Below are 26,030 nucleotides of genomic sequence, written 5' to 3'. Positions count from 1 at the left end.
AAAAAACTGTAGGAAAGTGTTTATTCTAACATTGCACTGTGCTAAAATGAGTAAGAGATTGCAGTTACTGTTAAACCATATTTATGAAAAAGTGAGAGACTTGCAGATCACTTTTTTTGCTCCTTCTTTACCCAGCCTGAGATTCATGGATTCAATTTGACAATTTTAGATGAATTATTGAGAGAAGCTCTCTCATTTCTCTGTCTGAGCTAAAGAGTCATAAAACTTGAGAAAATCTGAGATTTTTGCAGAGCTTGATGGGATCTTTTCAAATTTAGGAGAGGTAATAAGCGGCGGTCTCTTTTGCTTTCACAGAGATGTCAAAATTGTCTTGGAGAAATTATATAGATTTGTTTTCCTAAATGTCTTTTCCACTGGCTTTAGAAACATGTACTTTTCTGCAAAGCAGTTCAGCAAACATTTGTGTCCACGGTGACAAAGTGTCTGAGAGTACATCACCAGTGTAGCAGTCTTAATGATTTGCCATCCATTGCCTCGCCGTTTGATAGTGCAATTGTTGTATAAAATGTTTTCTTGTGAGTTTCTGCTGGGGACTAGATAGGTGTGCCTTCTGCTGGGGGGCCTACAGCTTGCCAACTTAAAGTTATCTAGATTATTTGCTTCATTGTTTAGCATTCTAGGAGCTTATTACTAAAATGGCTGTGAGAGACCTCAAATGCTTCTTTTGAGATCAGAATAAACAGTACCAAAAATGAACATTTTTGATTGGTTCATTTCACAGTGCAAGTGAAAGAGTACAAATCCCTGCTAAAGCAAGGCTCAAGAAAGGAGGAAAAAACTCCAGTCAGGGCCGACAAATATCTTCAAGTTTTACCAGAAACAACTGCTACCTCTAATAGATAACCACCCTGATTATTAGACAAAATTATTAAGACTGGGTAAATTATATCTAATCATCATTAAAAGCAAGATCAACAGCAGCAGCATCAATAAATAGTTATTATAAATTCTCTTATCAGCATAAAAATGCCGTCTTTTTCACCAACAATACTGTCTTAACATCATCATCATCAGAAGTGTTGCATCATTTAATGTTCACCAGAGAGCTGGGTCTGAGGGTTTTAAAGGACTCAAGGGTTTATAAAACTCCCAACATCTTTCTGGATCTGGACTCACCTGAGAGTGTGTTTATCCTGACAGAGACACGAGCGTTCACAGTGCATGCCGTATTTTCCGGGCGCACACATCCTGTCCCTGCAGTGTGGCCCGTGAAACCCCGGCTCACACAGACAGCCTCCATCAATGTTGTAGCAGCGGGCGCCATTAGCACAGTCACACACACCTTTACAGTCCTGGCCGTAAGTGCCTGCAGCGCACTCCTCGTTACATCTGGAGCAAGGAAACAGACGATTATGAAGACACACACAAGAGAGACAAATAGTAACTCATGCACAAGTCTGTTGCTGATTCTCTCTTCAACCACAAACCAAATCTAATCTAATATTTTGTCTCGTGGTTAGCCATTCAAGATTTTAGCTGATGCTGTTCTTTTCTGCCCCTGGTGTCTTTTAAACACTCTAAACTAATTTGTCAGAAATGCTGTAATGGTCGGCTATTCAGGGACCATAAATAAAGACAAACCAAAGTAGCTGGTCTGTGATGATGTAACGTAAAAGAACCAGAATCCACTCACAGTTTAAAGACAACCGCAAGTTAAATAAATCTCATTATAATATAGCTGGTTGGTATAATCCAAAAACTTACTTCGCTGGATTTTTTAGCAGGATGAGGATACATGATATATATAACAAAATGTTTTTTAATAAATAAAAAATGATTGTCCCAATACCAGAATGATAACTTGATATGATTCTAGCAAAAACAAAACTATTCTAAAAGCTGTTTGAAACATCGGCAACAAAAACAGACATCCAGGACACTCAATATTCAGAAATGTATAGTTTTTAATCAGCAAATATTGCAGACAACATCCTGCATTGTGACTAAATGATTCAAAAACACTGGAAATAAATATTGAAAAGTATTATACCCTTGAATATCATGTATTTCCAAATGATATCATATTACTATTATAATTCATAGTTTTATAATAGGTGATATCTAAGAGTCTGACATCATTTTAACCAAAATAGAGATACAAACTGTCTTAATTGCACAAATATTTTGGCAACTTCAAGTCAGTTTCATCCACTTTTTAAAAAACATTTTCAACATATTTGTGCAATTTAGATGGTTCGCTAGCAGTTTTTGACTATGACAATAAACTGTTCAAAATTGGTTCTCAGCGACTTAAACTTTTGCTTCCATGGAATCAAACAGGTAGAAGTATCAGTTGTTCTTCACTAAAACCATTAACACTCAAAATAACATAAAATAAAATAAAACAAAATAAAATAAAATAACATGAAACAAAATAAAAGGGAATTAACTAAAACTAACAAAGTGAATGAAATAAAAAAGAATAAATAAGATAAAACAAAATGAAATACGGTAAAACTAACAAAATAAAACAAAGCAAAAAAAAGATATACCTAATAAATGTAAATAAAAGAATAGAACAAAAAATATATTGAAAACAAAACAAAATAAAATGAAACAAGATAAGAATAAAATAAAATTAAATAGGATATAAACATCAAGATAATTCCCCATTTAGACTATTTCTTCAAGAACCTTATATTGTGACTGTTAGTGGTTCTTACTCCAAACACTGTTTTTACTGATCATTAGACCTAGTACCTATTTTTTTCTTTCAAACCAACATAACCTATAAAGTATAGGGATAAATCTTTAAAACAATATATTACCCAGCCCTACATAAACCATGCAGACACACCTGCTACCAGTGAAGCCTTTAGCACACTGACACTGTCCAGTTTCAGGGTCACATTTGCCCCGGTTGTGGCAGACGCATTCTTCAGCACAGTTTGGTCCAAACCTTCCCTCTGGGCAGCGCTTGGTACAAACAGCACCCTGCAGGAGACAAGGATAAAAGTTTGAGGAGTTAGGATGATATGCTCAAATTAAAAAATACAAACACTGAAATGAGACACCAGCAAGGGAAATTTTGAATTAAATGATTATTTCTACATTTCACATCATCGTGTCTACAAGACACACATTCTAAAATCCCTTTGATTATAGTTTAATTTAATCTATTCTTCAAAATCAAAGATCAAGAGCTGAATGTAGCCAAAAGTAAGAAGCTATTTGATCATGTAAGGAAGCCAATATTCTTCTTGTTATCTGATTAGACGTCGCAGTAATAAAGGTTCTTTTCAGTTTGTATTTACTAGAAGTCTATTAAAGAGAGGCAATTGAAAGATTGTATTTGGTATGTAACTGTACTTTACTAAATAGACAGTTGTTCAGACTTTCCCATGAATAACGCTCTTCTAAAATACGTCAGTGTTAAGAAAAAGAAACTGTTTGTCCAGTGTTTTGAGCCAGCTGGAATATAACAAATGACCTAATTCAAACCTGGCAGCCTCCTTGGATAAAGTAAAGGTTAGTGCGAGTACAACATTATGATAACTCACCGTCCATCCAGGGGGACAGTCGCAGATCCCTTTGCCTTTACAGATCCCTCCATTCTGGCAGGGGCAGCGTGCCTGACATCTCCTGGGACAGGCTTTCTCACAGCTGGAGGAAAGGATGGAGCTGATGATTAATAAACAGCTTAACGGACCACTTTAGTCAAAAACACGTAGAGTGTCCTGGGACATTCCTGATGACTGAAGTAAATGTTTAATACAGCAGTGAGAGGGAGAAAAATAAAAGCGTTTTTAAGGCTGGGTACTCCAGAATCAACACTTCCAGTGTAAGGTAACTCCATTAGCTTAAGCAATGAGTTCCATTATGACTGAGTTTTTGGCTATTTTGTATGTCTGCTTCAACTCTTTTGATGAATAAAATATTGTAGTTCAGGTAAGGTAACTTCATACGTGCCTGTAGTTAGATTTGAGTCATAGTCAGTTAGCCTCCTTTTAAACAATCAAAAGAACATGACAGGACAAAACATGGTAAAGTGATCAAGAACAAAAAAGTAACCCTAGTTTAAGAAAAAAAACAGCACAAACTAGACAAATGAAAATAAGATGAAAACAACAATATATCACCAATCAGTAAAGCAGAGTAAGCCTTTAATGTGCCATTGATTAAAACCACACTTGTACACATTTTATTCAGAACTGTCAGCCTGGATGCATTGATTGCAATTTATTAATAACCAATAAATAGTGCATGAAATGTTTTTCAAACCCCACTTAATGCATGCTTTTTCAGCACACTTTGGTTTAGCCAATGCAGAATGCCTGAAGCCACAGTGAAGTGATCCAAAATGAAACAAAATGAAAAATAGTGGAATTTAAAAACAGATAAAATGAGATTAGCTACAGAAACTCTGAGATAAATCAAGATTTAAACTTCATTGTTTGAAAGCCCTAATTATTGTAGATATTGAAAAATAATATAATTGATCCTTCATATGAAATTAACAAGCCACCTTACAGAAGACAGTAATATCTGTGACACTTTAAGAGACATATTATTACATGCACTAAATGCACATAACTTAAGTTATACATATGTAGCTTAACTTAAGTTCTCTACTTTGTATTTTTTATATTTTCAGGTCTAAATCAATCAGCCAGTCAGATCAGCTTGCATGTGACTAGCTTATTGGAAGAATGTTTTGGTGTGCTCTTGGCACTGATCAAGTCTCAAGGCAGCTTTATCCAGTTTTTATATGACTTGTGTCATCAGTTTCAGCTGTAATGTAATAGTGAATGTATATTTCTTTAACTGTTTTATTTTGAAATCTGACATCTCATGTCATTTCAGTTCCTGTCCTCATGTGTCTCCTGATACCTTAAACACCAGTCCCTGGCCTCATTTCTGTTCCACCTCATTACTCTCCCACCTCTGGTCATCTCATTGGCCAACTGATTTTTTGTTTTTTGTATTCTTTAAGACTATTTTGGGTGATTTTTGCCTTTATTTTGATAGGGCAGCCGTAGAGAGATGGGGAGTGAGAATGGGGGAGACATGCACCAAACATGCGCTGAGCCTGGGAATCAATCCCAAGACCAGTGCATTGAGGACTATCGCCTCTGAATATGGGCACCTGGCCTGCTTTACCAACTGAGTCACAACAGCAGCCACCAGCTGATTCTTTACTCCTTTGTTTGCCCTCCTCAGTGGCTAGATTGTCTTTAGATGGCCACACTCTCAACGACTTAAGGCAAGATGTCCAACATGTTTGATATTTAAGATTCTAGGTCAGACAGACTCCAGGAAGCATCACCAAGGATGTTAAGTACTTTTATGGCTCACAGGCATGAATGCAATCATACTCCCATCTCAGTCAGGAACTTACCCTCTTTATTTTTTCATTTTGTTTTTTGCTGCAGATGTAATGTGTGCTAGGACAGTCAGCTACAGATTATAATTATAAAGTCACATTTGATATGCAAATTTCTGTGAGATCTCATGTGTGGGGAGTTTCTACTATGAAATCGATACAAGAGACGGCAGGGGTGGAGTCTGACAATCTGTCTTAAGTGTATGGGTTCGGATGATTACATAATGAAAAATCCTTGTGTATGCCTTGTTTTCAAGCTTTTTATAGTTTTGATTTTGCTAGACTTTTGGATGTTTTACCTTTTCCTCCTGGATTTGCTTGTTTTCTCCAACTGCCTTCAAATATATGACCAAATCCTGTCACTTAACAGCAAGATTGTTTTTTTTTCACCAACCTGTGTCCATTCTAGTTCTGCGTCTAAGTCTTTGGCTGTGTCCAAAGTCACATTATATAGCTAATATGTCATTTGTAGTGCTGTTTGAATCCTGAGTGAGCATTGTTATACCCTATATAGAGCACTCATTGTATCCTGTTAAAAAGTAGTAAATAACTGATGGTAACTATCCTGGCAATATTTACCATCATGCATTGCAGTTTAAAACTTTAAGGAGCAGAAAGCGATGTTTGAATTCTCTCGTCACACATGACCTTTCAGTCCAGAGTTAACACAGCCCTGTTCTATTCCCTTTATTTATACTGAGATGGAATAAAAAGGGAAAGAGTAAGAAAACCCAACAGTAGCTGCTGGATTACTATGAGTCTTGGCGTTAAAGTAGTTTTGTGGGAATCATCAGCGCAGTTGGATCGTGTCTTTAACCAATCAGATCTCTTGGCTGAAACTACCTGTTGCACAGCTCAATGTTAGGATATTATGTTTTCTAAAACACCCTCGAGATGAAATAACATGGACTGACTTCAGAATATGCACAATTCATGGAGGAGCTTTATCCCATAATCAGTAAATCCAGCCCCCCTTTTTTATGTAGCTTTCAGCTTTCATTGGCGGTTTTAGAGTTTCCATTAATATCTTGTGGGGAAGAATTTTTATAACTTACTCATCCTCAGGGGCTTCTGAAAAACAGGGCGTAACAGATGACTCATGGATTCTAGAGTAGTACTGCAGGGTCTTTTTCCATCTTAAAATAAAGTTGTGAAAACTAATTACTTAATAAGACCTCCCAGATCTGTCTGACAGAGCTCCTGAGAAATGAAGATAATGAAGTAAACTATAATGAAATGATGGGTAGCAAAGTGAGCTATCAAGTGTCTCCTACAGTAAATGAAGACAGTGAATATCAAAGCTAATTTCATTTCATATTTTTTTAAATAAAATGTATGAAAGGTAAACACTGATGAAAACCACAATTATTAGATCTTAAGTTCCTATAATAAGTCATAGTAATGACTTTGATTTTTTAGTTATGTTTCAAATTTTTATTTTGTGATAATGTCTTTTTATTTTTATCTCATATTTTTATCTCTCACCCCAGGTTAGTCAGGGTGCAAAAAACACACTACCATGATTTGCTACCAGAATCAGGCAAGAAAATAAATACTTGGACTAAAAATGAAGACTAAAATGTGAGGACTTTTTAAGGACAGAAACTAGACTAAAATGTTTTTGAGTTTGTGTCAACTAAAACTAGACAAAAACTATAAAGGGTAGAAATGACTAAAATGTGACTAAAACTAAGAGGCAAAAAAAATGAAGGGGGGGGGGATCCCGACCCCCAGGTTGAGAACCTTTGTTTTAGAGAATCTTTGTTCTGAATCTCTTTTTCTGTTTTCTGTAAATAATCCTAAAACCCTAAAATAGCTGCCAGGAAGTTAGTTAAACTCTCTATAACACTCATTTCCTATTTGCACACTTAACTTCAAGTATGAAGATGAACATATTCACAAATTTCGGTCTACAAAACTGACTTTAAAGTGTAAGGAAGAATGATTACTACAGAAAAAAACGTGAGCGGCAGCAGGTCTGTTGGTCCAGCCTAAAACTCGACTAACTTATTTGTTTTTATGGCCAATATTTACAGCTGATATAAGAATATTTTTACTTTTCATTTAATATTGTGCATCCTTGCTAAATCTGATTACTGAAATAATCTGTTTATGAACTAGACAGAAATCATAAAACAAAACATGTGATGTCATTCTTTCAAATGCGCCAATGTCGTTCTCTATATAAAAACAGCAATAAGCCTCCCATTTCACTTATTTTTGTGCACTTACAAAGTCCCAGTGAATCCATCCCGACACAAACACTCTCCTGTTGCTCTGTCACAGGATCCTCCGGTTCCACACTTGCACCTCTGCAGACAGCCCTTCCCAAAGGTCCCTGCTGGGCAGGCGTCCTCACAGTATCGTCCTATGAACCCCGGAGGACACTGACATGCCCCCTTCACAGGATCACAGAGCGCTCCATTCTCACATTTACACTGCTGACCGCAGGCTGGCCCCCAGTGCTTGTCATCACAGGCTGAAAGGTAAAAGACAAAAATATTACTGATGGACTGTGTAAAATGTTTGAAACTTAGCCAAGACATTAAACAAAATTCTTTGTGTTTTGGTTCATGCAGTAAGGATTCTTAACCTTTTTCTTAGGGCCACATTCTCATATCTAAGAATAACTGACCTCATTTAAGCTTTCCACAGGGAGAGAAGCTACAGATACATCATTTTTTGATGGATTTACCCAAATATCATGTCTCTGAATGTCTGGGAAATCTAAATTCCATTTTAGTCTTGATTTAGTCTCCATGTTGAAAACTAAAATGAACTTTTCTTGAAAGTTTTTGTCAATCAAAGATCCATTTTTAGCTAAAGTCTTAGTCTTGGTAATTGACATACAGTTTTAGTCTCCTCCAGCATGCGCTGGGGTGGTTTGTAGCTGAATGTGAAGCAGTTGGGATGGGGGCCAGCACCTCCAAGTCTGAGGCCATGGTTGAAAATGGTGGATCGCTCTCTTCTTGTTGAGAGTGAATCTTTGGGCTGAGTGAAGGAGTTCAGGTCGTGGGGTCTTGTTCACAAGTAAGGTTGAATGGATCGTGAGACTGAAGGGTGGATTGGTGCAGCAACAGCCGTATTATTGTGGTAAAGAGGGAGCTTAGCCAGAAAGCAAAGCTTTCAACTTACCAGTCGATCTTCATTCTAACCCTCTCCTATGGTCATGAATTCTGGGTAATGGCCGAAAGAGTAAGACTGCAGGTTCAAGCAGTCGAAATGAGATTCCTCAGGAGAGTGGCCATAGAGATAGGGTGAGGAGCTTGGACATTTGTAGGGTGCCTGAATTAGAGCCTCAACTGGCTGCTTCACCTTGAAAGGAGTCAGTTGAGGTGGTTCGGGCATCCTGGTCGCCTCCCTGTGGAGGTCTTCCAGGATCGCCAACTGGAAGAAAACACCTGGGTAGACCCTAAACTCACTGGAGAGATTACATATCTCATCTGGACTGGGAACGCCTCTGAATCCCCCAGAAAGAGCTGGAAAATGTTGCTGGGGAGAGGGATGTCTGGGTTGACTTGCTTGGCCTGCTTCCACTACAACCAGGCCTCAGGTAGGGGGAAGAAAATGGATGGATGGACAAATGTAATTTTGACAACCTCAGAGTGGAAAAATCCTTGTGCCCTGGATTAGATCTTTGGCACTCTCCTCGAAGAGCTTGGACACAAGGTTGGGAACCAATGGTCTAAAATAGTCACTGTTTCTTTATAACCTTCGGTTTGTAAGATTTGTGTTGCTGTATGTTTTCCAGTACTGACTGCTCATTGCTGTAATCCTGCTACTGTATACTGCCAAGTAGTCCAAGTACCACCTGAACACACAGACTTTCCTCTCACTTTTTAAAACTTTACTAGGAAGAGAAAGGTTTTATTTCAGCAAGGAAACTCCTCTTACCCTCTCTTCTTTGCCCACATTTTCCAATGATTCAAACCAGTCTGCTTCCAGTAACATGCCTCCCACTCTAAACACTGAGTCAAACCTTCTCTGCCATCCTGGAAATAAATTAAAACCCCTGCAGAAATATAAAGTTATTATTGTAGCTTGCAAACAGTGCAAGTTCAACTCTTTTTGTCATTTTTGTTTTACCTCATCAACTTTTCCTCTTAGTCAACATGGTCTCACTTACAGACGTGTATGATGTCACGAAAAAAAAACAAACAGAAACAAATCTGATTTAAGTCGTTGAAGTGCACAGAGACAAAGAGCAGAGACGAAACAAAGGAAGAGGTGACATAACGTACTAACTCCTCCATGCATCACTGTGCTTTTCCTCCATAAATCCTCCCTTTTAGCTCAGGAGTGTTGAGTTACCAACAAATAATGTTGCACTGGCAGCAGGATTTGCATGGAGATCACATGGTGGAGGGGTTTTTAAAAGGTTAATTATACAGAGGTTCAGCTCCACAGGGGTTTAACATGCAGCAGAGAATTCACACAAGGTTTGGATTTCAATTCATGATGAAGAGATCTCAGTCCTCTGGACCGTGTTGTGAGAAACACGATTGGTCAAGGGTGCATTTTTGAAATTTCTCATCAATAACTTTGCTTGTCTGGGACATTAGACATCATCGAGAAAATGTGATATCTGAGAGCTGACGTAAGGCATGGGCAAGCGTCTGTTAACTTCTCCAGAGCTGAGAACGAGTCCAACAATTTCATGCTGACCTCTGTGAATCCTTTGTGTGAGCTGCAGACCTTGAGGAGTGTAGCGAGGATGAAAGTCTTGTGTTCAAGTTATAGGGTTGTCAAAAAACCAGCGGCTTGTTGCACCGCTTATGCATAAGTTACAGTGTCTTAAGTTGTGTTGGAAGTGTCACAAGCTGCCATCGTTTGGATGCACCACAGATACATAAGGTTTACCTTAACTAGCAGAACATAACTTGCAGATCGCATTGTTGCTGATATGACATTTTCACTTCATTTTGCCAGTTAGGGAGAACATTTTGATGCCGTGTTTGTAACATTGCTGCCTCTCGTGTCTAATTTTCTCTAAGCAGGCTAACGGCAGAGAGTAACTTCTACTAAGTGCCTTTGATCCTAAAATGGTGATAAAAGTGTATGCAAAATGTGCAGAAGCATTGTGAATAGGGGATATCTTAAACCTCAACCTAAAAGCACATCAAGTGTAGAAAGAAAGGCATCAAACATTTCTGAGGGATATAATCAATCATGGAGAATAAACTGCTGACATGAGTAAGCCTATAGGCCATCAACAGGCCTATTCCAAAGACATTCAGCCCAGGCTCAGCCCTCTTTGGATGCTCTAGACTTTAAACTTGGCACATCATGCAGATTGCTCTGCGTTTGGGAATGGTGGTTGCTAAAAACATATTCTCCTCTCCTGGAAGTCTTCTTAACCATTTAGCTTTTCATATTGGAGTAAGGATATCCTGTCTGTCATGCAACTTAAAAGACTGTGACTTTACAAACCTGTTGTGCAAAATACACTTTTTCAGGCTTTTATAACAAAAATATGTGCCCCTGGTCTGTCCACAATCCCTCCAAATTCAGAACTCCCTCCACCTGTCAGAAAATGTGTGCTGAAACAAGGAGTTATCAGATTTTCCCTTCATGATGTCATGTGGGGAGTTAGCACTGCCCCAGGGTTCGGTTGGCCTTATCCACTTGGAAGAAAGTTCCACCCCCCCCTCAGCCACATCCATTTCCTTGGAGGGGCGTGTTCAGGGGCGGAGCCAGACAGCTCATTAACATTTAAAGCTACAGACATAGAAAAACCTCGTTCTGAGCAGGGCTGAAACAGAGGGGGTTTTAGACATAAACTAAACATCCAATAGTGGAGTGCTTTTTCAGCAACAAACTTCACAGGCATGTTTTGGGGACCTCTGAGACTGACATAAACTTGTCTGAAAGGGGCAAAATATGTGACCTTTAAAAAAATAAACCAATAACATTACCTTTTTGAAATGACAGGATGAAAAATAAGCTAAGATTATCTGGTCATACTTCTTTAGTCATCACTTGCAGTGCTTTTATACAAAAATGTTTTGTACAATTAAGACTCCCAGTGTTACCCTTATCCTCTTTCTGCCACTGCTTTGGAAGTACAAGAACTGCTAAGACAGTAATTACACAGAGGGTAGAGCAGAGCCAAATTTGGCCTGGAGAAAAAGCGATCTGCCGTGGACTGTAGTGTTTATTGCACTAACTCAGAGCAGGACCCTCGCCTCCTTTGTTTAACTGAATCATAACTTTCCTTGTTCCCTGTGTGGGCATAGTGAAGGGGCTCTGCTCGACTGTGTCAGGTTAACTAATGAGAAACTCAGCTGGAGCAGAGATTGTGTTTACACAGACATTCTCCTGGACAGAGGAGGTTTACTCAAGGGTCTGCAGGGTTGTGGGTACAAGAACTGAGGGATGAGCCGTCCACACTGTAGACGAGTGAATGGAGGTGTGATTTTCAAGGAACCAGCTGACAAAGACTAAGCCCTCTGCTAATGACTGTCCACACTTTTCCATCTGTTTGTTGATCTGTTGTAAACATCCTCCTGTGCTCTGCTTTCTCTGACGCTGATGTGTTTACCTTCATCAAACACTACTGCTAGAGTAAATCTCACCTAGACAACATTATTGTTAAGGCACACTCAGATCAACCTAGCACTTCTCAAAGTGCTCACAGTGAAACAACAAAATACAGCAGCCTAAACATGGCACTCTGGTAACGACATAACAAATTAGGAGATTAGGAGAAAAGTGTTATTTTCCAGATTTACCACCAGAAATAGCTGTTATTCTGATGACATCTTCTCTTTCTTTTAACAACAGGAGACTTCTTTAGATTCTTTAAATATCCAAATACACATCAAGCATTACATAGGAGAGCAATATTCTAACGCTAATCTATACTGCTCATAGTAATCTAAATTATGCAGCAAAGCAACTTTTTACTTTTCATATTTGAGTCCAGAACATACTTGCTTTAGATTTCACCGTTTATTGCAAAAAAGAGACACAGCTAAACCTGGCACTGATGGTTCTGCTCTCAAAATGCTCCCAGTGTTTGCTGAGCTGCATGCAGAGTCTTTCCAGGGAACATGATGCTAAATCCCTCACAGGAGGGGGGACCTTTGGGCTAGAAGAGAAGGAGGCTTGGGTGGTGGAGGCAAAGCTTTGCCAGCAGGGACCAGCAATGCTGAAGCAGGGAAGAAGTCATGGTTAAGTGGACCATTTGTTGTGAGAAGGGCTGTGGGTGTTTACTGAGTGATAAGAAGCAATAATTCAATCAGCAGGCTGTCCGCTGATTACAACAGGCGTTTGACTCCCATGTCCTGCATGAACTAATACTAAGTTTCATCAAGTGAACAACTATTAAAATAGAAAGAATACAGTAGAGATTAGATTTAAAGTTCACTGTACAACCACTCTAGTATGGGAGAAACTGGTTTCCAGTTTTTGCCTCTTACTGGATGAAATATAAGGGAAAATGACTGTGGAATAATAATAACTGATCCTTCACATGTAAATCTGCAACATCACTACATATATCATCTTTTTTGATCATGATAATACAGCATCCTTGAAGTCCTTGCAAATGTACAGCTAACACAAAGGGTTGAATTCTTTTTTTTTGTGTGTGTGTGTGTGTGTAAAAAATTGAACCAGTTTACACTTTCTCCCCTGATTTACTTGGAGCTTAAAATGATGATGTACCTGTCATCGTGTCACATATGAGTTTTTAACACTATCATTAACAGAAGTAGAATCTTTTGGCCATTGTTATCAAAAAGAAACATTTCCTTGAAAAGGGACTTAAATTCTGGATCTTTGGCTGTGAAGGGGGGTTCTTTTGAATATTCTGAACCACATAGTTACAATATAATACCTCTGCCTTTAAGTACAAGACTGAAAGTCAAAGGTCTGTGAACTTAAATCCTCAGGAAGATATCTACTCTTGGGTGGAACGCTACATGGAATTAATTTTGATGACAATGAGTGAGGGTTTTTCCACCACAGCCTCCTAGTGTGGGATTTTGGGGCAGCTTCAGTTTTTATATTTTTCATGAATTTGCAAAAAAAAATGTTTCACTTTGTAATGATGGGGTACTGAGTGTTGATTAATGAAAATACAAAAATGAACTTAAACGACTGTCACATCAGGCTGCAACATAACAAAAAAGAAAAAACTGAAGGAGATCTGATTGCTTCATCTTATCCCTTGTTTTAATACATTTTATTTCTTAAAGTATTTGAGAAACTAACCCTAGCGTTAGTTCATGCAGAACACTGTAGTAGTCCTACACCCCGTCGTGATCAGCTGACAGCCAGCTCATTCTAATTATCACCTTCCATCTCCCACAGCCAATCACAGCTCTTTCTCCCATCACAGCGGTGAATTTAAATACGACATACTTCTCACTAATCCCTGCTTGCATTAATGCTGATGCACCATGCTGCTGCTGTTGGCAGAGCTTTACCTCCTCCACCCCAGCATCCTCCTTTATAGCATAAAGCTTGTTGCACCCTTGTGCTACTATGGATTAAGTGTTTTTGAGCTAATTTTTTGTGCTCAATAAACACTGTCATAAATGTATCTACCCATATGGAGTTTTCTAGCCATGCCCTCCCTGGAAAGTCAAAGCATGCTGCTTGACTAACCTAGGGAGCATCTTTTAAGCAGAGCCTCCTCCTCCGCCAACTACAACTGTATGTGCATTTTGTAATAAAATAGTTAAATGTATGATAAAGGAAAAACATGCCTTTAAATGCTCTCAAAGTGTGTTGAACCCTGTTATGGACTTTGCTCTGTGTATGAATGTCACTCTATAAATAAACTTGTGTGGACTGAAGTTTCTTCTTTTTGACATTTCATGTAAACAGGCTTTTAAGCCTTTCACAAATAATATGTTGCTTCAGATAGACTTGGCAAATAAACATCTAAAATGCTTGATGGACATGTGTTTATGTATTCTACATATATTTGTATGACCTCTGAAGTGATTCTGATCAGTATCTCTAATAATGCCATCATGTAAATCCAGGAACCGGCACACACTTTTGGACTGACATCTCTTACACACTGACATGGTGGGAAAATTCTTCCTTTCCCCCTGAGAACTATCCGGGCAGTAGTTTGGATTTTGCTCACTTCCAAAGTCCACATAATCTCATGGTCATCTGAGTGACCCTCACTGATTGTTCATGATTCCTGCTCACTGAGTCACTTTATCAGAATCTTATCTAAAAAAGGCTAAAAGTAGGGAAACTTCGACATTAGCCCTCCAAATTGCTGCGTTTCTCTTTCCTCTTGCTTTGCCATTACTACTATTTCCACCTTTTTTTTTTTATTCCCAGCTCAAATATAGAGCTAAGAGTTTAGATTATACCTCTCCCTCTTCCTTCTTCACTCCACAGTCATGAACAAACAGACCTAAGAGTGTTCAGTAGAAAAACCTCAAGCCCCTCTCTTATTTCCCATCGTTAGATAACTCAACACACAGGCATCCAGGAAGCGTCAGGCCTCCTTCTGCCAAAAAAGACTCCATTATAGGACAAAATGGAGAAGCCAAGGCTGCAGAGAGGAGCAGGAGTGAAAGGGGAGAAAAAGAGCAACGTGAACGAGTGAAAACAAAGAAAAAAAAAATGAAGTGTTGGTTAGGGGAGGGAGTGTAATGAGAGACGCAGAGAAGTGAGCCATGCAAGAGAAAGAGTGGGGTAACATTTTCCATTTCCCCTTCCCATCATCCCCCTGTCAAAAAACCCAACCGCTACCCGTTAAAGCTAATTCCCGCTCTCTGCAGAGAGTTTGGGTAGAAAATGGAGGATGACTGTGTACTATTGACCCAGCTGACTGCGATGAAACGGACCCAAGGTTGTGGAAAAACTCCATTTTAGTGAAGGGAACAGCAGCCTGGAGAGCTGCGGTTCTGGTTTCACACTTCTCGTTGTTTGGATGATCAGATGTTGGGAGATTTGAGAAAAAGCAAACAGAACCAGACTCTCAGGGCAGAGATGGTGCCTTTAAAAAGTATTATATAACAGTTTCTGCTAACTTGAGGTTTGAAAAAGACGTCATAGTGAGCAGGAGGAGGAGTTTAATGCTCTTTTGTTTTTATTAACTACGGCTACTTTAAGTCTATTACACTGATTAAACTTGTTCCTCTTGTGCTATTTGGTTACAAGTTTCTGGAAGTTTCATTTATTTCACTTAACAGGATTTATTTAAAGCTCCTGTGTGGAAACTTTGGGTTTTGGTGGCCCCTGTGGACAAAGCAGGATGATTTACGCTGGCCTTACACCAGACAGCATTGAAAGTAACGCATGTGTGACTGTGAGTGCATGTGGAACTCCTGCTGTTTCATCACGGTCCAAAAAAAAAAGCAGAAACGAACTGTAATTCACCAAAACGAACAGGAAACATCACACCATTGGCGTATCAGTATGAACGTCTCTAAGTGTAAAGATGGCAGCGCTTTTATGGTGCTGTTGAAGAAATGCAGAATGAAAACCCTTACTCTTTTCAGATGACAGAGGGTATTGGGTGTTGGACTCTTTTAAGTGTTTATCAAGTATTTTCCAAAGCATTTAATGCTTTTTTTTTTCTTAACAGACTTGATCACCTTATAAAAAGCAGGACTTACCGAAAGGAAATCAACATGGCTTGTGATTAAACAGCTCCACATATGTTTGGTCCTGCTTTGTTTGGATGTTAATGCTAAAATAACATTGATTTTGTTTGTTCATTGATATTATACCAATGCCTTTGAGGTTTTTATGCTGGAAATGACTAAAATAAAAGCATGTATGAAATATTAGTTCATCTTATCCTGAAAAATGCAGTGTTTTCTGACTAAAAATCTCCATGCGGCTCTGAATGAATCTTTAGCATGGTGATGTTAAAAAAGGCAGAGTCTGCAACATGCTGCTCATTGCCTCGCCTTAAACCAACTCCCTTTGACAGGAGTGACAGAGGAATAATTTTACAAAAATATCCCTCCTCTCTTTAATAGTTTTGCTTAATTTGTAGGTCACGAAGATGAACAAGCATCAATTTCAGAACCATTCAGAAACTTCTCAGAGGAGCTTCAAGAGCATTTCTCAGCCCTATCAGTGAATACTGCTCCAAATGTGAACTACAATTATCCATTATGAACTGTAACTGTGGGTGAGAGGTGGAGGTGCAGCTCGTCATCCCTCTGGTCCAGTAAACTGTTTTTGGACTTGCTCTGACATCCATGACTCATGTGTGTGTGCTGTAATGCTCCCTTGCTGTTTCTATTGGAAAGGCCTTGGGTGTGCGATGGAGCGTTGTAAGCGACCAACAGCAATTTGACTCAAGTCCAGTTGTAATTTCCTGTTTTGCGTGTAAAGTTTTATTTGTGTACTCACCTGAAAAAGAAGGGGGTAAAGAGACAGAAATGTAGGGAAAAGAGGGGAAGCAGAGAGTGAGGAAATGTCTCAGCCAAGGGGAAAAAGGTTGATTCATACCACTGGAACAGTCGTCGCCTCGCCAGCCTCCCTCGCACTGGCAGCGGTCCGGAGCGACACATCGACCGTGGACACACTCCTTGGTGCAGCGAGCTGTTGACGAGAAACACACTTCAGAACAGTACCAGCTTTGTGGAGAACACTGAGCTGAAATATTCAGGATGTAATGGATGACGAAGAAAAAGCAAAGTGTGCATGAATCTGAAAAGGCTGCAGAAAGAAGAAAGTACAGATCAGATTTGACCTTTTAAGCCTCATAAACCAACTAAATATACCATAAACAGCACCAAACATACCCCAAGCAAGATGCTGATGTCAAAACTGACTAAAATATACACTAATGGCTGTCACGTCTTACATTTAAAGGTGCCAAGCCCACCTTATCGTATAAAATGCAATGGTGAGTGGAGTAACCATCACCAGTAATGAATCTGAGGAGTGAGTGAGAAATGTAGTCCAGGGGTTTAAGAGTTTAAGAGAGGCATTTCAATGAACAACATCATCATAATCTTTAACAGATGAAAAGATGGCCTCAATGATACGTTTCCTACTGAGCACTGGAGAGTTCGTTCTGTTTCTGCAGAGGAAAACAAAATTTTTTTGTCTTAATTTGCTGGCCAGGGAGTGAAAGCTTTTCATGGTGGAAAGATGTTATGGCTCTTCTCCTGACCTGCCTCAGATCTTTACCCACCAACAGGCTCCACTGTTCATAATCGACAACGTCTGCCTGCAGAGCTCACTTTACTTACTGGAGCTGCTCCTGCCTACTACCTCCTTTTGTCTTGTTGCTCATAATGAATGTGACAGAGCGCCCCTCTGATCACCTTCTGAGAATATTCTCAAAAGTCCTGCTCTTCCCAAACACTTCATATGGGAGGTTCCCAGATGAATGTGGAAATATATTGATGCAGTCTATCTGGCATGTCATGTTAATTCAGGATGGGCCAGGGCCGGACCTGGGCTGTGGGCCACCATTTGGTGATGTCTATCTTAGAGTGATACAAAGGACAATAGAACAAAAAGCATTTCATTTTCCCATGGCCCATAATCAAATTTCACTTAAATATTTGTAATCATAATTACTAAAGTCATTTTCCCTGGTTTAAATATCTGCAAGAATAAGCTCATTCAAGTTTTTTTTTTTATTATTTATCAAAAATCTTTCTGACTGAACTGCATTCTTTCCTTCTTCATGGTTTCCAGCAGTCATAAACGGTGTGAGAGCTGCCAGCTCGACAGCTGGGCTCGACCGTACAACTGACAGCATCAGTGTTAGATACCATTCATACTTTAAGGGCTTCCTCCTCTATTTGGAGAATCTGGGTTTCAACCTTGACGGTGTTGTAAATTCTTCAAATAAGCATTCATAACCAAAAACATAAATGTCATCAATTTTCTAAAGATTATTCTTGTCTAATCATGCATCACTGAGAACCACGTGCTCTGTGTCTGGATACTTTTTTGTTTTCATCCGCCTGCACACAAACAATAACTTGGCTTGATGATTTTCTTCTCTGGTCGTAGGTGTGTGTGAATACTGGAGGCTCTAAGAAGAGGCGAACATGTCATCAAATGGAGGAGGTATGTGTAATTATATATAATTAGATGTATTTAAGAAGTAAAAACAGTGTACAGAAAGTGGGTTTAGGAGGAGGCATAGATGACATGTTGAAAGCAGATATTTCAATTATAGCACTCAAAACAGCCATCAGTGGGCTCCTTCTTGGCTATTGTGATGCCAGTCACTAAAATCAAAGGCTTTGTGTTTGAATACAAAAGAAAACTACACACATAGACATACAAAGGCGTGCATATTTTTGCTGCTAAATGAACATTAATCTTCCCGATGACAGTTTTTGAAGCACAGAGCACATGGACTGTGTTATTACCTACTGGAAACGTCCAAAAATCTTGGAGAGGGTTTGTGCTGACAGGACAGAATTTTTCTCAGAGCCATGAGAGGCCGTGGATGTTTTCAGTTTGACTGTCAGCAATAACAGTGTGTCAGCAAACTGATGATAGCTAGAGCAGGCTGGTATTTTAGGAGAAAACAACAAACTTCTGTTTCTTTTTTAACTTCTGCACCCCTCATTTATCGTGCAACACTTCTACTTTATGCAGACGACTCTCTTGTTCACTTTATGTTTGAATTTACAAGCAGGATTAATTCTGTGAAGCCACATCAGAAGTTTAGTTTCTAGGATTATATCAGAGTTGCTGAGCCTAAAGGCAATAACAGATGTAGGAATGTTTGTCCTTTCAAATAAATGTAATTTTCTGTTTATTTGTGGATCGACCAAACATACAGAGTTCAAAGACGCACGTGTCTCAGTGAGTATTATTCCCACATTATTCTGATGTCAGGAGAACAACTCAAACACATAAAACAAAGTTTAACAGTCAAATATGAAGATCCAGAGCAGAGCAGTAGAAACATTAACATAAATAAATATGAGGATCAACACAGCTAAAACTGGAAAAGCACTCAGAGAGCGCAGACCTCTGCCATCAGCCATATCTCCCAATAGTGAAGAATCCTTTAAAAACATTCCTGGATCCAGACGGTGATCCGGATCACTCCCAAAATCTAATTCGCTGATTACTCCCTCCCCGGTGGGATGGAGACATGATGAGGCAAAGCATTGACTTCACTACTTGTCAGCTATCATGCCGGAAGCACCCATGGTCTCACCGGATGACTGAAAGTCACGTCAGAGGGTGAATATTCCTCTATTCCTCCCAGCATTGTGAGTATTCTCACTACAATTCGCTGTCTTTCTCTCTGTTATGCTCCGACTCGTCTCCTCGACCGGGCGTGCATATTTCAAACTATGTAAACTCCAAAACTTTGAATAGAAACACACCAAAAACATGCTGCTGGGATTGAAGTTACTCATGTCCGCCATCTCCTGGTGTAAAGTGGTAACAGCGCAGACCTCCGCCATTAGCCCTATCTCCCAATAGTATAGAATCCTTTAAAAAATTCCTGGATCCAGACATGAGGATAAGTCCCAAAATCTAATCAGTTCTATCTAATGCCGTTTCTGACATTTCCTGAAAATTTCATGAAAATCCGTCCATGACTTTTTAAGTTATGTTGCTAACAAACAAACAAACAAACAAACAAACAAACCCACCCGATCACATAACCATCTTGGCGGAGGCAATAAAACTAAAGACTGATGGGTAGGGAAAAAATTGACTTTTCAACTAAAAATAAATCCTGATCTTCTGTTTCCTATTTCAGAAAACTTGTTTTTTAAGTGCTTTCAGGGTTCAAACAGTTACTAGGAAAATAAGCATTGGGTTCATTTTACATTACATGTAGGCACTCTGGGCTTTTTGTTTCCTGGTTCCTCCCGATGGGGTTGCACTGACTGCGCTGGCAAGAAAAGTTCCAATAAACACCCACTCTTTACAACCCCTTTAAATAAAATTGTCTGAAATAGAACTGTTATTAAATTTAGACATATTTGCTGGTGTTTTTACAAATTTTGAGGCAATGGAAGCTTTATTCTATCACACATCAATTGGAATTGTTTTTTCCATTCTAAATGACAATCATGCTCCTCCAATATCATTGCACCTTTGTTTTATATTGAATTATGATATCGTCTAACTAACCCTTAGTGTAAGGCGGTTGACAGTGTTTTTATGATTAAAAGCTTGAGGAACCTTTCTGATGATTGGTGCACCCTTTAGACAAAGCAGGGCATCTTTTTCTTTGCTAAACATCTGTAGATATCTTGCATCTGGCAAAGCACAGTCTGTCCTGCTTTGGAATGTTCTGACCAGATTTGGTGCTGAGATGTTTGTTGTGGTCGTGGGAGGGTTTTGAATTTGACTGACGTAAAGCTGTTTTGTTGTCTCTTCATGTCAGCTTTGCAGAAGCAGCCTAGTTTGCCAACCCACCTTGCTAACATTAGCTGCTATTGGCTACATATTTGATTGTTTATTCCTGAACCAAATCATGGTATTTGTGCAAACAGCATTTGTAAAAGGTTTTATTGCCTTTAAAGCTGCTTTAAAATGGTTATGCAGAAGTTGAGTTGAAGAGAAACATTTTTGTGACAGACTTTTTCTACAAGGCTTGTGCGAAAGAAAAAAGCAGAAAAAATGTTCATAACTCTAACAGGAGCGACTTTGTAATGACTTGTTGGACTTCTGCTTTTGTATTTCTGGTGTCTTGTAAATCCATGTTGATTAGGCTCTTTATGTGTGTGATAAGTACATAAAATAAAGTCAATAACAAATCTACAATCTCATTAGTTTAATCCACAACATCAACATTATTTTCCAGATTCTCACACAAACTTTACAACTGGAAAGCTAAGCATAATAGTACAATTTTCCTCACTTACTAACTAATGCAGGCCAACTGGAGGTAACAGTCTTGGTAACAGTTGAGCAAAATTTCCTGCTTATACTCAGAGTGATGATGATAATATTCCCATGTTATATTTTCTATTTTACCCTGAACTGTACACTCAGCAGTGCCACACCTCTGAACTCATCACTAACAGATGTTCAGATGATGAAATAAGAGTTGCTCAAACACTGTAAAATCCTCACACTGAAAATAAAATATGTAGATAACGATGATGGTCCATTAGAGTTGTTCAGATGACAAACAGTTCAGTTTGGTTGAAATTTCCAGCTGCAGCAGCCAGACTACACGGTGACTTTTCAGCAAGAGAAGCACCACTGGGAGTAAAAGCTATAATTATGGTTATTTCAGTGTCATATGTGGCTTATATTAACTTAGCACATTTCATGGAAAAACACCAAAACATTATCAGCTTTCAGTGGGTAATGATGATCTGCGTCAGAAATGTGATGACTGTTTTCTCTCTAACCTTAGCAGACATTTTGGTGTTCAGATGCATTAATGATGGCTCTCTTCATGAAACATCACTGTCACTTTCTTTAACCAGTTTCACCTCAACATGAGCATCTACAGCGTAACTTTACTTCAACTCTACACCTAAATATAGCATACTTTATTTATAAAAGCACAGAACAGAGTTTTAATGGTTTAACCACAAACAGCAGCTTTGAATAGAAAACATCTAAAAATACTGTTAAAAGTCAAACTTATTACATAACTTAACTCTAAGCTACAATTAATGCCAGAGTAGGTCATTTGACTAGACTACTGTCCAAGAGATTCAAATTAGTGATGGAGGTCTGTTTGATTCTGCTATGCTAGATGGTGATACGCCCCATTTCAGCTGCTTACTACTCAACCATTTTCACGTTGACCTTGCAAACAAGTTAGCACACAGCTGAACAGAACAAAGACAGAACAAAAACAAAGACACATTTCACAGCTTTGTACATTTAGTGTACTGCGTACTCTACGCTTTACCTTCTACACTAAACACTTTCATACCTGCTGGATATTCCACAGTCTACTGTAAGTGATATTACTATAAAGTGGAAGTGTTTAGGAACAACAGCAACTCAGCCACAAGCAGAAGACCACTAAAAATCACAGTGTGGGGTCAAGTTGTTATCAGTGCTCCGCTGATTCCATAACTGAAGAGTTCTACACTTCCACTGGCATTAATGTAAAAACAAAAACGGTGCAGCAGGAACTTCATAGAATGAGTTTCAATGGCTGAGCAGCTGCATGAAAGCCTCACATCACCAAGTCAAATGCTAAGCGTCATTACAGTCCCTGTTGGTATAATGGTCAAATTGGCCAAATACTTTCGTCCATAAAGTGAATCTTATCATAATATGATAAGAGGCTGTGGAACATGCCCAAAACACCTACTCCAGTTGGGGTCCAACTGAGACGCAAATAAGAAATAGTAAATTGGTCTCAAACGACATTATCTTGGTGTGTTAGTCCCATTTGATTTTTTTCACATTGGCATGCATCATAAAAGTCCAGTTTCAGTCAGACTAATGCAATAATTTCACCTTTTCAGACTGCATATAAGTATACTTATTGACTCTTTATCCAGTGCAGATGAAAATAAAATACATCTACATTTCTAAGTGACATTCTTCATGTATTTTTGGCATACATTGAAGGAGCCTGAATCTGCTGATACACATATTTTGTTTGCAGTGCAGTTCATGTTTGAGTCTGTTCAGAGGTTTGTACTGATGGTGATGTGTTAGCCACACCCAAGAAACCAGCACTGCAGCTAACATTGAGGTCACTGACGCCATGTTCTCAAATATTTTTTAGGTGTGTAGGACCCAAGAGAAGTTAAAACTGAAGAGTGAAAACATCTTTCACAGGCTGATTAGAGTACATTTTAAAATCAGCCTTTTTATGCCCAAAAACATAGAGCTTCTTTAAGACCAATGCAGAGGTTGGACTACAAGCAGGATTAAAGTCCAATCCAGCAGATGTAGGTTTTCACGACCTGTCAGCCCTGGAAATGAACCATTTCATCGAAGTGTGTCAGAGTCAATGAAAATCAAGGCCACATCTGGGACACCTCACAACCTCCCACAGGACATTTAGGTGAATTGTTCCATTGGTGGACTGCCCATTAATACTTACGGACACACTTGTCTCTGCTCTCGTAGTAACCAGGACAGCACTGGTACCTCTTGCGGTAGTTAGTCTTCACTGCCTGCCTGTAGGCCGTCTTGTAGGTGATCCTAAAACAACACCAGAGTCAGACAGGAAAGCTTTTACCTCCCAAACTCACAGGAACCGGAAGCTGATCTGACAGGAAAAGAGTCATCACCTGTGGCGTGTACATCTGTAGGAGGTCCGAGGGTCTGAGCAGGGCTCCTCTGTCACATGGTCATAAGGATGGAAGTACGACTCTTTCACCGAGGTGGTGTAGCTGAAAAAACAGAGCCAGACACTCAGTAAATTAGTCAGAGGAAAAAGACACAGAAAAGTTTTCCAGCACTATTTAGAATAAGATATTAGCTTGGTCCCAATTCAGGGGCTGCATCCTTTGGAGGAGAAACATGAAGACGGATTGTCACATAGCCATGTGTTGAAGGCTGTCCCTTTTCAAAGGCTCCTTCTAATGTTGCCAACAAATGCGTGTTTCAGGATGAAAAGGCTTGGTCAGATAGAAAGTCAGTCCTTGACTTTGGTCATGACTGAAAAAACAAATATAAGATGGATGATATAAAAGTGTGAACAGAATATTATGGTATTGATTAATTATCCTGATTATTAATATTCAATCAGTACAGTTAATAGGGTGAAAGTTAATAGGCCTCTGCTCTTTTTGTAATCAAATATATTTTGAATAATGAAATTTAAATAAAACTACACAGGAAATCTCTTGCCCATATACAAACATATCATCTTTATACCGCCATTCTTAAGCTCCTCCCTCTCCTTGGGACAAATGGGTACAAATTTGAGAATATTACTGAAATTTATAACAGAGAGCCATAAAACCATCCTGCTTATTTCAGTCAGAGTCGCAGGGAGCCTATCCCAGATGTCATTGGATGAGAGGCGGTGTACACCCTGGACCGGTCACAGGGCTCAAAGACTAAGAGGAACAACCAACCCCAATCACACTCACAACTGCAGGAATTTTAAAGTCCCTAATCAGCATAACAAGCAGATCACTGGGCTGCTGGAGGAAGGTGGAGTAACTGCAGATCACCCACACATGCATGGGGCGAGCATGCCAACTGTACTCAGAAAAGTGCTGCCTGACCGGGATCAAACCAGGAACCTTCTTTCTATAAGGTGTCAGTGCAAACCACTACACCCCATGTAGCCCGATATTTATAAAAATGTAAACTGGAATGAAAAATACATAATTTTTCAACCATGACTGTGATGTTCGTACCGAAGGACATGTAATGTTAATTCTGTGACTTATAAACCCACTTCAGTGTTGTTTAAAGGAAACCAAAGGGGTTTGTTTCCTAGTATAATCTACCATAAAAGTCTGTCTGTTACCTTCTGATACCTTCAGCAGTCAGAGAACTGATCACTGTGCATGCAAAGTCTCTGCATCTGCATATTAAAATATTCAGACAACAGGTGACCCGGCTGCTGTCACAGATACACCAGCATGACTCTGGGAGAGGACACTCAGTTATGCTGGGCTGATCTTGGGTGAGTGTATTCCTGCTATCAGCAGCACCTTGTCCCAGCACTTATTAATGCTGTGACAGCATGTGGGTGTTGGAGTTGCTGTGAGAGGGCTGTGAGTGTTAAAAGTAAGAAAAGGTCAAAAGTGTTATCCGAAAACAACTTAGAGACCCAAAAAAAGACCAAAAAATACTTATTTGATAGAAGTTCAATGAATTTACACCAAAAGACACTGCATTTATCTACAATTGCTAACTTTTTTAATGGAAAAAAATCCCAGCTTATATTGAGTAAAGGTTAATATGGTAATTTTTTTCCAATATCTTTCAGCCCTTTTTAAAAAGGGCAAAAAATGCACCCACAAAAAACAACAAGAAAACAGACAAAAACTGTGCATGTAAATTAGATTAAATGTAACGTCTTTCAGGGCAGAACAACTGTAGACAGTAGCTTTGTATCATGAGGTCTTGTATCTGTAAAAACAAAAACACTTTCTGGGAATGAAAAGAGCTATATTTTTAAATCAATTTAACACTGGTCACAGTCAGCTTATCTTAAACAATCTTTATCGCTTTAAAATTGGTTAAAACCTGTTAACAGATATAAAGGACGACCAATAGCACTGATTCATGAAAAAAAAGAAGCAAGAATTGCAAGCATGCTTGAAACTCACTGTTTTCTAATTCTTCAGATATGTTTATGTAATCATTTCCATGATGGATTAATATTTTGACTCTCATTAATCCTGTTAAACAGGAATGTAAACTTTCATAAATATGCCGGCATTTCTAAGCAGAGAAAATATGTTATTCAGGACTTATTTGTCCCAGTTGAACAAGGCTCACCTCTCCCACAGGCTGCACACATTGGGGTCTCTGGGGTTGAGGGAGAAGCTCAGACCAATCAGGAAGCTTAAAAGCAGCAGGAGGGCGGAGCTCTGCAGAATGGGCATGGTCCTGTGGGGAAAAAAAACAACGTTTTACAACTAAAACCAAAGCTTTTCAGAGCCAGCATATCTTTATAATGTAAGTTTTGGGGGGCTAAAAGTTAGCACAATAAAACATTTTTAGATAGCAAAACTTTCTGGTTCTGTAGCAAAAACATGAACCTAATGCATTCAGTTATTACACATAAGGATTTGTGATATAAAATGCCATTTTGACAGGCACAAATCCCTAGTAAAGTAATGAATCTTCAACAGTT

At 39.0% G+C, this 26,030-nt stretch overlaps 1 protein-coding gene across 4 annotated transcripts in view; it reads right to left on the bottom strand.

Annotated features, from left to right (window-relative positions):
- pear1 (platelet endothelial aggregation receptor 1) overlaps window positions 1-26,030 on the bottom strand; it is a 93,106-nt gene that overhangs the window by 16,361 nt on the left and 50,715 nt on the right. For all 4 annotated transcript variants that reach the window (XM_041792959.1, XM_041792962.1, XM_041792960.1 and 1 more), the window contains exons 2-9: window positions 25,673-25,783; window positions 23,500-23,601; window positions 23,310-23,410; window positions 16,787-16,879; window positions 7,577-7,823; window positions 3,522-3,624; window positions 2,819-2,955; window positions 1,138-1,350 (exon numbers count right to left, since the gene is read on the bottom strand). In XM_041792959.1, the coding sequence (XP_041648893.1) occupies window positions 1,138-1,350; window positions 2,819-2,955; window positions 3,522-3,624; window positions 7,577-7,823; window positions 16,787-16,879; window positions 23,310-23,410; window positions 23,500-23,601; window positions 25,673-25,779 (1,103 nt within the window). In that variant the 5' untranslated portion in view covers window positions 25,780-25,783. The remainder of the gene's footprint in view (window positions 1-1,137; window positions 1,351-2,818; window positions 2,956-3,521; window positions 3,625-7,576; window positions 7,824-16,786; window positions 16,880-23,309; window positions 23,411-23,499; window positions 23,602-25,672; window positions 25,784-26,030) is intronic.

The sequence above is a fragment of the Cheilinus undulatus genome, linkage group 8, assembly GCF_018320785.1.
Source record: "Cheilinus undulatus linkage group 8, ASM1832078v1, whole genome shotgun sequence".
Lineage (NCBI taxonomy): Eukaryota > Metazoa > Chordata > Actinopteri > Labriformes > Labridae > Cheilinus > Cheilinus undulatus.
The sequence above is the reverse complement of the archived record's forward strand: the minus strand, read 5'-3'. Positions and strand labels throughout refer to the sequence as shown.